Source organism: Nycticebus coucang, chromosome 2, assembly GCF_027406575.1.
Source record: "Nycticebus coucang isolate mNycCou1 chromosome 2, mNycCou1.pri, whole genome shotgun sequence".
In the NCBI taxonomy this organism is placed as follows: domain Eukaryota; kingdom Metazoa; phylum Chordata; class Mammalia; order Primates; family Lorisidae; genus Nycticebus; species Nycticebus coucang.
This window is the reverse complement of record NC_069781.1, coordinates 11945619-11957940: the sequence shown is the minus strand read 5'-3', so window position 1 is coordinate 11957940 and position 12322 is coordinate 11945619. Positions and strand designations below refer to the sequence as shown.

Genomic DNA, 12322 nt, shown 5'->3' with positions numbered 1-12322 from the left:
AGAGACAGAGTCTCACTGTACCGCCCTTGGGTAGAGTGCCGTGGCGTCACACGGCTCACAGCAACCTCTAACTCTTGGGCTTACGCGATTCTCTTGCCTCAGCCTCCCGAGCAGCTGGGACTACAGGCGCCCGCCACAACGCCCGGCTATTTTTTTGTTGCAGTTTGGCCGGGGCTGGGTTTGAACCCGCCACCCTCGGCATATGGGGCTGGCGCCCTACTCACTGAGCCACAGGCGCCGCCCAGGCTCAAGGATTCTTTTGCCTCAGCCTTCCAAGTGGCTGGGACTATAGGCCCCGAACACAGTGCCCAGCTATTTTTAGAAACGAGGTCTCCCTCTTGCTCAGGCTGGTATCAAACTCGTGAGCTTAGGCAATCCACTTGCCTTGGCCTCCCAGAGTGCTAGGATTACAGGTATGAGCCACTGCACCTGTCTTAAAAATGTTAAATTATTTTAGTGTCTTTATAATGAAAAATTTAAAGAATGTCATAGTCATTTTTTCAATTGTTTTTCTGCCTGTCTGTCCTCTAATTTTTTTTTTTTTTTGAGACAGGGTCTCACTATGTCTCCCGTGGTAGAGTGCTATGGTGTTACAGCTCACAGCAACCTCACACTCTTGGGCTTAAGCGATTGTCTTGCCTCAGCCTCCCAAGTAGCTTGGACTATAGGCACCTGCCACAACGCCCAACTGTTTCTTGTTATTGTCGTTGTTTAGCAGGCCCAGGCCAGGTTTGAACCCACCAGCCCTGGTACATGTGCCCAGCGCCCTAAACCCTGAGCTCTGGGTGCCAAGCCTGGCCCCTCCTTTTTTGAAGTATGTTCCTCCTTGCTACAGAGTTTTAAATAACATAATAAATAATATTATTTTAGAAGGTTTTTTTTTTTTTTTTTGCAGTTTTTGGCTGGGGCTGGGTTTGAACCCGCCACCTCTGGCATATGGAGCCAGCATCCTACTCCTTTGAACCACAGGCGCCGCCCCATATTTTAGAAGTTTTTGTCAATAAAACAGAAAATAATTTACTATTTTTTCATTTTTTTATTTTATTTTTGCGACAGTCTCACTTTGTCACCCTTGGCATCATAGCTCACAGCAACGTAAAACTCTTGGGCTCAAGTGATTTTCTTCTCTCAGCCTCCTCAGTAGCTGGGACTACAGCACCCGGCACAATGCCTGTCTATTTTTAGGCTCATTCTGGTCTCGAACCTGTGAGCTCAGGCAATCCACACACCTCTGCTTCCCATAGTACTAGGATTACAGGAGTAAGCCATGGTGCCCAGCCTATTTTTTATTGTTTTTATTAGAAATCAATCTTTCATCAATTGAGCTAAGATATCTTTTTGGTGTGTGTGTGTGTGTGAGACAGTCTTACTTTGTCACCTTCAGTAGAGTGCTGGGGCCTCATAGCTCACAGCAACCTCAAACTCTTGGGCTCAAGTGATCCTCTTGCCTCATCCTCCAGAGTAGCTGGGGCTATAGACACCTTTTACAACACCTGGCCACTTTTTAGAGATGGTGTCTTACACTTAACTTAGGTTGATCTCGAACCTGTGAGCTCAAGCAATCCACCCACCTCGGCCTCCCAAAAGTTCTAGGATTATAGGTGTGACCTACCGCGCCCCACCTTAAGCTAAGATATCTTTTTTTTTTTGCAGTTTTTTGGCTAGGGCCAGGTTTGAACCTGCCACCTCTGGTATACGGGGCTGGCACCTACTCCTTGAGCCACAGGCGCTGCCCAAACTAAGATATCTTAATGTTACAAAGTAGAAGTTTAATTTTAAATTAATCTACTTTATTGATTTATTTAAGAATTATGTTTAAACAAGCTTTATTTGCTTAGTAAACATCTATTATCTATTAATGATGTATCTACCAAAAAAGTAATTGAGCATGTACCAGACATTAGATTAGTACTTTATAAACGTTATTTCATTTAATCTGTACAAAGATCCTTTGAAAGTAGGTATAATCACCATCTTGCACATGAAGCAAGTCATCTACTGATGGATTTGGGACAAAAAAGAAAAGACCGGTACCCTTCAGCATACTAAGTGTTTGAGGGTCATTGGGGGTACTTAACTTAGCCAAGTGGTGGCGGTATTGGAAAAATCTTGTCTTGAAGCCTGTACTTTCTCTTTAAGAATGAATGGGAGTTAGACAAAGTAAATAAGACATGTCTAAAGTATTTAAGCCAGGGGAACAGTGGTATTATAGTGCCTACTTGATTATGTTGAGTTGCTGAGCAACACTTAGTGAGCATAAATAAGTTTTTTTTTTTTTTGTCTTTTTTAAAAAATAGAAGTAAGGTTTCACTCTGTCACCCAGTCTGGAGTGCAGTGGCATGAATGTAGTTCACTGCAAAATCAAATGCCTAGACTCAGTTGATCTCTCAGCCCAGCTTCCCAAATAGTTGGGTCTAAAAATCTAAAAACATGTGCCACTACACTTAGCTACCTTTTTATTTTTTTGAGACAGAGTCTCATCACTGTTTTCCCAGGCTAGAGTGCCATGGCATTAGTCTAGCTTATAGCAACTTCAAAGTCCTGGGTTCAAGTGATTTTCTTGTCTCAGCCTTTCGAATAGCTGGAACTATAGTCACCTGCCACAATGCTGGCTAATTTTTTTTTTTTTTGTAGAGACAGAGTCTCACTTTATGGCCCTCAGTAGAGTGCCATGGCACCACACAGCTCACAGCAACCTCCAACTCCTGGGCTTCGGCGATTCTCTTGCCTCAGCCTCCCGAGTAGCTGGGACTACAGGCGCACGCCACAGCGCCCGGCTATTTTTTGGTTGCAGTTTGGCCGGGGCCGGGCTTGAACCCACCACCCTCGGTATATGGGGCCAGCGCCCTACCGACTGAGCCACAGGTGCCGCCCAATGCTGGCTAATTTTTCTATTTTTAGTAGAGATGGGGTCTTGCTTTTTTGCTCAGTTGGGCCTCAAACTCTTGACTTCAATGGATCCTCCTGCCTTGGCTTCTTAGAATGTTGTAATCACAGGCATGAGCCATTGCACTTGGCCCATACCTGGCTAATTTTCAAAAAATTTTTGTAGAGGCTTGGTGCTGGTGGGTTTAAACCTGGCCGGGTCTGCTAAACAACAATGAGATCAACAACAAAAAGTATCTAGGCATTGTGGTGGGTGCCTGTAGTCCCTATTACTTGGGAGGCTGAGGCAAGAGAATCACTTAAGCCCAAGAGTTTGGAGATTGCTGTGAGCTGTGATGCCATGGCACTCTACTGAGAGTGATGTAGTGAGACTGTCTCAAAAAAAATTATGTATTTATTTATTTATTTATTTATTTATTTTTGTGGTTTTTGGCCGGGGCTGGGTTTGAACTCGCCACCTCCGGCATATGGGACCAGCGCCCTACTCCTTGAGCTACAGGCGCTGCCCTATTTATTTATTTTTTTATAGAGTCATTGGTCTTGATAATTTTGCTCAGGCTCATTTTAAACTCCTGGCCTTAAGCTATCCTCCCACTTTGGCTTTACAAAGTATTTGGATTAGGTCAGATGCTATGGTTTACGCTTGTAATCCTAGCACTCTGGGAGGCCCTGGTGGGTGGATTGCTTGAGCTCTTGAGTTCAAGACCAGCCTGAGCAAGATTGAGACCCTGTCTCTACTAAAAATAGAAAAACTGAGGAAAGAGGATCTTGTGAGCTCAAGAGTTGGAGGTTGCTATGAGGTATGATGATGCCATGGCACTCTACCCATGGTGATAGCTTGCGACTCTGTCTCAAAAGCAAAACAAAACAAAAAAAGTGTTTGGATTACTGTATGAACCACCATACCTGGCCCAGTCTTACGTTTAATATGTCATGGAATTGTTCTATCAATAGGAGTATGACATCATGTTCTTCAAGTCTATGGCTTTCTTCATCATCCCAAAATGTCAGTTTTCCTGATTGAAATAGAAAAAGTAATGGTTTTCAACATTATGGGATATTTGTACTCTGTGAATAAATAAATTATGATTTTTGATAAATCAGAGACTCCCCCCTTTCACTGCTGTTAAGTTAGTTTTTTCATTTCCCATCATCCAAAACTGTCATTAAATATGGATCTGGTGGACAGTAAATTTCAAATGTACTCTCAAATTGCCCAGTTTTTTTTCAGACAGAGTCTCACTTTGTCACCCTTAGAGTGCTGTGGCGTCATCATACCTCGTTGCAGCCTCCAATTCTTGGGCTCAAACGATCTTCTTTCCTTGGTTTTTCTAGTTTCAGTAGAGACAGGGGTCTCGATCTTGCTGAGAGCAACCTCCAACTCTTGGGCTCAGGTGATCCTTTTGCCTCAAGCCTCCCAAGTAGCTGAGACTACAGGTGCCTGCCATATTGCCTGGCTATTTTTTTTTTTTTTTTTTATTAAGAGATGGGGGGCGGCGCCTGTGGCTCAGTGAGTAGGGCGCCGGCCCCATATGCCGAGGGTGGCGGGTTCGGACCCAGCCCAGGCCAAACTGCAACAGAAAAATAGCCGGGTGTTGTGGCGGGCACCTGTAGTCCCAGCTGCTCGGGAGGCTGAGGCAGGAGAATCGCATAAGCCCAAGAGTTAGAGGTTGCTGTGAGCCGTGTGACGCCACGGCACTCTACCCGAGGGCGGTACAGTGAGACTCTGTCTCTAAAAAAAAAAAAAAAAAAAAAAAAAAAAAGAGATGGGGGTCTCGCTCTTGCTCAGGCTGGTCTTGAACTGCTCAGGGCAGTCCACCTACTTTGCCCTCAGAGAGTACTAGGATTACAGGCATGAGCCACTGTGCCTGGCCCCCAGTATTATTTTTTGTATAGTCATATGATCTGGTCAGTGCATTTGTTTTATATTTTTAAAAAATGTGTCCACTGAGGCTGGGAGTGGTGTCTCATGCCTGTAATCCTAGCACTCTGGGGAGCCGAGGTAGGTGGATTGCTTGAGCTCAGGAGTTTAAGACCAGCCTGAGCAAAAGTGAGACCCCCATCTCTACTAAAAACAGAAAAACTAAAAAAACTAAAAAAAGAAAATCTGAAGCAAGAGACTTGCTTGAGCCCAAGAATTGGAGGTTGCTGTGAGTTATGATGCCATAGCATTCTACCCACGAGAACAGCTTGATACTCTTGTCTCAAAAAACAAAAAAAAGTGTCCATTGTTCAGAAGGTTGATTTTCTTTCTATTTAATGCTTTTGCAACCTTGGAGAAAAGTTAGTAGCTATCACTGCCTAAGATTCCTCACCTCCCAATTTTACTGTTCATATCATACAGTAACCCTGTTTTTTGTTTTTTTGTTTTTTTTTTTTTTTGAGACAGTCTCATTATGTCACCCTTGACATAGAGTGCCACGGCGTCACAGCTGACAGCAACCTCAAACTCGTAGGCTTAAGCAGTTTTCTTGCCTCAGCCTTCCATGTAGCTGGGACTACAGGCGCCTGCCACAATGCCCGGCTATTTTTTGTTGTTGTTGTTATTGTCATTGTTTAGCAGGCCCAGGCCAGGTTCAAACCCACCAGCCCTGGTGCATGTGGCTGGCACCGTAACAGCTGTGCTACAGGTGCTGAGCCGAGACAAGAGTCTTAATATGTTGTCCTTGCTAAAGTGCTGTGGCATCACAGTTCACAGCAACCTCAAACTGTTGGGCTTAAGCAATCCTCTTGCCTCAGCCTCCCAAGTAGCTGGGATTACAGGTGCCCACCACAATGCCTGGCTATATATTTTTTCTTTTTTGTAGTTGGCTTTGTTTGGAAGGCCACTGCTGGGTTCAAACCCTCCAGCCCTGTTGTATGTGGCCGGTGCCCTAGCTGCTGAGTTCTAGCTAGTAGACTGTTCTTTCTATTCATTTACAACTTTATTTAAGAAATAATTTATAAAAGTGTGTTTCACATGCATGTTGCTTTTGCTTCATATAAATTGCTACATGAAATTTGTTTACTTGCATTTTTATGAATTATAGGTAGAAAGGTGGTTAGACTTCCTCACGAAATTGGATTTAAGTTCATAATTCAGTAGGATGGTAATGGGCAGCAAGTAAAGATATGAGTGGACCTGATTTGGAATTTTGGAAATTAATGTATCCTCTGAATTTTTAGACTAAATGTGTTTAATGAACAACATTGTGAAGAAATATGACATTGTTGATATTTTTGCCTCTTTTATCTTGAAGTAGGTTAGCTTTCATTGAAAATGAAGTTGGAGGGGCAGCGCCTATGGCTCAGTCGGTAGGGCGCCGGCCCCATATGCCGAGGGTGGCGGGTTCGAGCCCAGCCCCGGCCAAACTGCAACAAAAAAATAGCCGGGCGTTGTGGCGGGCGCCTGTGGTCCCAGCTGCTCCGGAGGCTGAGGCAGGAGAATTGCATAAGCCCAGGAGTTAGAGGTTGCTGTGAGCCGTGTGACGCCACGGCAGTCTACCCGAGGGTGGTACAGTGAGACTCTGTCTTTACAAAAAAAAAAAAGAAAGTGAAGTTGGAGGACTTTTATTACTACAGAATATTTTTGCTTTATGTCTGTACTTTTGATTATTTTGCACTGAAGAGAATTTGTTTAGTATTCTGATTGCATTGAGTTTTATTGTCTTCTAAAAGAAAAGAGAAACTTACCATGAAGAGTATTAAATTTGGGCAGCACCTGTTGCTCAGTGGTTAGGACGCCAGCCACATATACCGAGGCTGGATGGTTCTAACCTGGCCTGGGCCAGCTAAAACAACAATGACAACTGCAACAACAAAAAAAAATAGCCGGGCGTTGTGGCGGGGGCCTGTAGTCCCCGCTACTTGGGAGGCTGAGGCAAGACAATTGCTTAAAGCCCAAGAGTTTGAGGTTGTTGTGAGCTGTGAGGCAGGGTTCTCTACCCAGGGTGACAGCTTGAGGCTCTGTCTCAAAATAAAAAAAGAAAGAGTATAAAACGTATAGATAAATTGTCACAAACTGTCCAAATCTTTCAGTGTCTTAAAATTTTTTTGTTTCATTTTTTTTTCGAGACAGAGTCTCACTATGTCACTCTTGGTGGAGTACTCTGGTGTCACAACTCACAGCAACCTCAAACTCTAGGGCTTAAGTGTTTCTCTTTCCTCAGCCTCCCAAGAAGCAGCTGGGACTACAAGCGCCTGCTGCAATGCCTGGCTATTTTTTTGTTGCAGTTGTTTAGCTGTCTGGGTCAGTTTGAACCGCCAGCCTGGGTGTATGTGGTTGGCACCCTAACAACTGCACTATAGGTGCCAAGGCAATAGTGTCTAAAAGTTTTTGAAAGATTTTTTAGAAAAAAAAATACTGGGTGGCACCTGTGGCTCAGTCGGTAGGGTGCCGGCCCCATATACCAAGGGTGGCGGGTTCAAACCCAGCCCCGGCCGAACTGCAACAACAACAACAACAAATAGCCGGGTGTTGTGGCGGGTGCCTGTAGTCCCAGCTACTTGGGAGGCTGAGGCAAGAGAATCGCTTAAGCCCAGGAGTTGGAGGTTGCTGTGAGCTGTGTGAGGCCACGGCACTCTACCGAGGGCCATAAAGTGAGACTCTGTCTCTACAAAAAAATACTGCTTTTTTACTTTCAGGCAGAGGTAAAAAAACAAAAATAATTGAATCTCTTGAATTGTTCCCATGAAACAGGTAGGACCTTGTATTTAAATATAAGGAAGCCAAGCCCGGTGGCTCATGCCCTTAATCCCAGCACTTGGGAGGCTGAGACGGGTAGATTGCCAGAGCTCAGAGGTTCGAGACCAGCCTGAGCTTGTGGCAGGTGCCTGTAGTCCCAGCTACTTGGGAGGCTGAGGCAAGGAGATCACTTGAACCCAAGAGTTTGAGGTTGCTGTGAGCTGTGATGCTGCAGCACTCTACCGAGGGCAACAGAGTGAGACTCTGTGTCAAATAAATAAATAAATATAAACGTAAGGGGACTTTTTTTTTTCTGTAGAGATAGAGTCTCAGCTTATCACCATCTGTAGAGTGCCATGGTGTCACGCAGCTCACAGCAATCTCCAACTCCTGGGCCTAGGTGATTCTCTTGCCTCAGCCTCCTGAGTAGCTGGGACTACAGGTGCCCGCCACAACGCCTGGCTATTTTTTTGTTGCAGTTTGACCAGAGCTGGGTTTGAACCCGCCACCTTTGGTATATGGGGCCAGTGCCCCACCTACTGAGCCACAGGCGCCACCCACATACAGAGATTTTTTTCTCATATCTTTGGAAAGAGGTTTATATATTTCTAGGGGGAAAACGTGCTTTCAGAAACTTATTTTGTCAGAGGTTGCCTAATTATTTTTACTTTAAATGGATATCATTTTCCATTTGAAGTTTTCTAATGCTTACTAAGTTCAGTTATTACTATGAGCAATCTATGTGAATTAAATCGTTGTACAGGAAAAATAGTAACGATATCTTAAAAAGATAATAAAGTAATGCCTTTCCTTTTTTTTTTTGTTGTTGTTTTTTGTTTGAGACACAGTCTTATTAAGGTTGCCCTCAGTAGAGTGCTGTGGCGTCATAGCTCACAGCCACCTCCAACTCTTGGGCTTAAGCGATTCTCTTGCCTCAGCCTCCCACGTAACTGGGACTACAGGCATTAATGCCTGGCTATTTTTTTTGTTGCAGTTGTCATTGTTGTTTAGCTGGCCTAGGCCGGATTCAAACCACTGGCCTCGGTGGGCGCCACACCCACCATGCTACCAGCGCTGAACCAGTAATGCCTTTCTTGTCCCGAATCTGAAACTGAGATGCGTTTTGCTATGTTTGATGAGTGATGTTCTGTGGACTCGAATTGCTGTCCTGGTTATCAGGACCCTTTGAAGGATTATCTGTATTAGTCATCAGTAGAATAACTGGGAGGATCTAGTTTTTTCTTTCCTTTTTCTTTCTTTTAAAACAGGGTCTTGCTCTTCCTCAGTATGGTCTAGAACTCGTGAGCTCATGCAATCCACCTACCTTGGCCTCCCAGATTGCTAGGTTTACAGGTGTCATCCACCATACCTGGCCATTTTCTCTTTTCTTTTTCCCTCCCTTCCCCTCCCCTCCCCTCCCCTCCCCTCTTCTCTTCTCTTCTTTTTTTTTTGCAGTTTATTTTTTGGCCGGGGCTGGGTTTGAACCCACCACCTCCCGTATATGGGGCCGGTGCCCTACTCCTTTGAGCCACAGGCACCGCCCCATACCTGGCCATTTTTGTTTGTTTGTTTGTTTTTTAGACAGTCTCGTTATATCGCCCTGGGTACATTGCTGAGGTATCACCGCTCATAGCAACCTCACACTCCTGGGTTTGAGTGATTCTCTTGCCTCAGCCTCCCATGTAGCTGGGACTACAGGTGCCTGCCACAATACATGGTTATTTTTTGTTGTTGAAGTTGTCATTGTTGTTTAGCACACCTGGGCTGGATTCGAACCTGCACCGCCAATGTATGTGGGTGGTGTTGAGCCAGGTTTTTTTTCTTATTTACATTTTCACTATTTTTTGTGCATGCTCAAATGCTTTATACTAATAGAAAATATTTTATACTAAGTGTGCCATTTTCTTAATTTCATCTTCCTCTTAATGTCTTAATGTTTTTTGTTGTTATTTGTTTGTTTGTTTGTTTTTAGAGACAGAGTCTCACTTTATTGCCCTTGGTAGAGTGCTGTGGCGTCACAGCTCATAGCAACCTCTGACTCTTTGGCTTAGGTGATTCTCTTGCCTCAGCCTCCTGAGTAGCTGGGACTACAGGGACCTGCCACAACGCCTGGCAATTTTTTGTTGCAGTTTGGCCGGGGCTGGGTTCGAACCCGCCACCCTTGGTATATGGGGCTGGCGCTGAGCCACAGGTGCCACCCTCTCTTCATATTTTTATTCAAAATTTGTAATTAGGAACTTGGAGCATAAGTCACACAAATAGAAAATATTTTATGATAAGTGCTATTTTCTTCATTTCATCTTCCTCTAAATATTTTTATTTGAAAATTGTGATTAGCAACTCGGAGCAGAAGCCGCACTAATATGCTAATGGACCTACATATGGACCATGAAGGATCATCTCAAGAAACCATCCAGGAGGTACAACCAGAGGAAGTGCTGGTCATTTCCTTAGGGACAGGTCCCCAGCTTACTCCAGGAATGATGTCAGAAAATGAGGTATGAATGTACATGGTCACTTGGTTCTATGAATCAGTAATCTTGTCTCATTTAGGCTTCTATAGTAAAATAGCAGAGGCTGGGTATCTTATCACTACAGAAATTTATTTCTCATAATTTGGGAGGCTGGGAAATCCAAGATTAAGGCTGATGTAGTATCTCCTGAGAGTATTTTGTGGTTCATAGAAGGTACCTTCTCGCTGTTTCCTTGGCACTATTTTTTTTTTTTTTTTGAGACAGAGCCTCAAGCTGCCGCTCTGGGTAGAATGCCGTAGCATCCTAGCTCACAGCAACCTCCAACTCCTGCGCTCAAGTGATTCTCCTGCCTCCGCCTCCCAAGTAGCTGGGACTACAGGCGCCCGCCACAATGCCCGGCTATTTTTTGGTTGCAGCTGTCATTGTTGTTTGGTGGGCCCAGGCTGGATTCGAACCCGCCAGCTCTGGTGTATGTGGCTGGCACCTTAGCTGCTTGAGCCATAGGCGCCGAGCCTCCTTGGCACTATTTTATAGGGCACTAATTCCTTTCAGGACACACTGCCCACATGACCTAATCACCTCCCCATAGGCCCTCTCTTCACATACCCTCAACTTGAGGGTTAGGGTTTTTTTTTTTTCCTTTTTTTTTTTAGACAGAGTCTTGCTTTATTGCCCTCAGTGGAGTGCCATGGCCTCATAGCTCACAGTAATCTCAAACTCTTGGGCTTAAGTGATCCTCTTACCTCAGCCTCCCCAGTACCTGGGACTACAGGCACCTGCCACAATGTCTGGCTGTGTATTTTAGAGACAGTCTTGCTCTTGCTCAGGCTGGCCTCAAACTCGTGAGCTTAGGCAGTCCACCCGCCTCAGCCTCCCAGAATACTAGGATTACAGGCGTGAGCCACTGTGCTGGGCAAGGGTTAGGATTTCAACTTACAAATTTTAGGAGACTGTAGACATTTTAGATGATAGCAGTGAGTTTAATGCATGATCTGCATGATCTTCAATGGTCTGCACACTATCACATGCTCAACACTTGATGAGCGGTTGTGGAGGCCCTTTACTTTGGTACATCTGTGGCACTGAAGCTGGTGAGTAGGTCCAAACAAAAAGCATTTTTATAGAAATAGTAGAAGTAAGAGGAAGCCAGGGGATTGTGTTATAAAAATTGAAGAGACAAAAAGAAAAAGGAAACAAAAAAGAAAATTGAAGAGACTTTTCTAGTGCCTTGTAGGAAATATTTTGTTTACTTTATTCTGGTATACTAGTGGTACTCCTGTTTTAAAATTATTTAGATGTAGCTTCTATTTTTTGTCTGGTGAAGAAAAATCAAAATTGGGGCTGGGCGTGGTGGCTCATGCCTAGCACTCTGGGAGGCTGAGGTGGGTGGATTGCCTGAGTTCATGAGTTTGAGACTGGCCTGAGCCAGAGTGAGACCCTGTCTCTAAAAATACCTGGGTGTGGGTTGGCTCCCGTAGCTCAATAGTTAGGGTGCTGGCCACATACACCGGGGCTGGCAGGTTTGAATCTGGCCTGGGCCTGCTAAAGTAACAATGACAACTACAACAAAGAAAAGAGCTGGCATTGTGGCAGGTGCCTATAGTCCCTGCTACTTGAGAGGCTGAGGCAAGAGAATCGCTTAAACCCCAGAGTTTGAGGTTGCTGCTGTAAGCTGTGACACCACAGCAGTCTACTGAGGGTGACATAGTAAGACTATGTCTCAAAAAAAAAAATAATAATAATTTCTGGGTTTTGTGGCAGGCACCTGTAGTCCCAGCTACTTAGGAAGAGGCTGAGGCAAGAGGATTGCTTAAGTCCGAGAGTTTGAGGTTGCTGTGAGTTGTGGCACCACACACTCTGCTCAGGGCAACAAAGTGAGACTCTTTGTCCAAAAACAAAAAAAACAAAGAAACCAAACCTTTCATAGTGACTTGTATAACTGAAAAGAAAACTAAGAAAATAATTTTTTTTCAGAAATGAGATTGGCACTTATGAGAATCATTTTTTTTTTTAAATAATTTTTTATTTATTAAATTTTTTTGTAGTTTTTTTTGGCTGGGGCTGGGTTTGAACCCACCACGTACAACATATGGGGCCAGTGCCTTATTCCTTTGAGCCACAGGCGCTTCCCGAGAATCAGTTTTAAGGTACTTGTAACAGGCCCAGTGCCTGTAGCTCAGCGGCTAGGGCGCCAGCCATGTACACCGGAGCTGGCGGGTTTGAATCCAGCCCAGGCCTGCCAAACAACAATGACACTACAACCAAAAAATAGCTGGGCATTGTGGCAGGCACCTCTAGT

General features: G+C 44.5%; 1 protein-coding gene across 5 annotated transcripts in view; it reads left to right on the top strand.

Annotated features, from left to right (window-relative positions):
• The window catches only part of GAPVD1 (GTPase activating protein and VPS9 domains 1), a 96611-nt gene that overhangs the window by 41878 nt on the left and 42411 nt on the right, over positions 1 to 12322 (top strand). For all 5 annotated transcript variants that reach the window (XM_053562479.1, XM_053562498.1, XM_053562486.1 and 2 more), the window contains one exon: positions 9887 to 10047. In XM_053562479.1, the coding sequence (XP_053418454.1) occupies positions 9887 to 10047 (161 nt within the window). The remainder of the gene's footprint in view (positions 1 to 9886; positions 10048 to 12322) is intronic.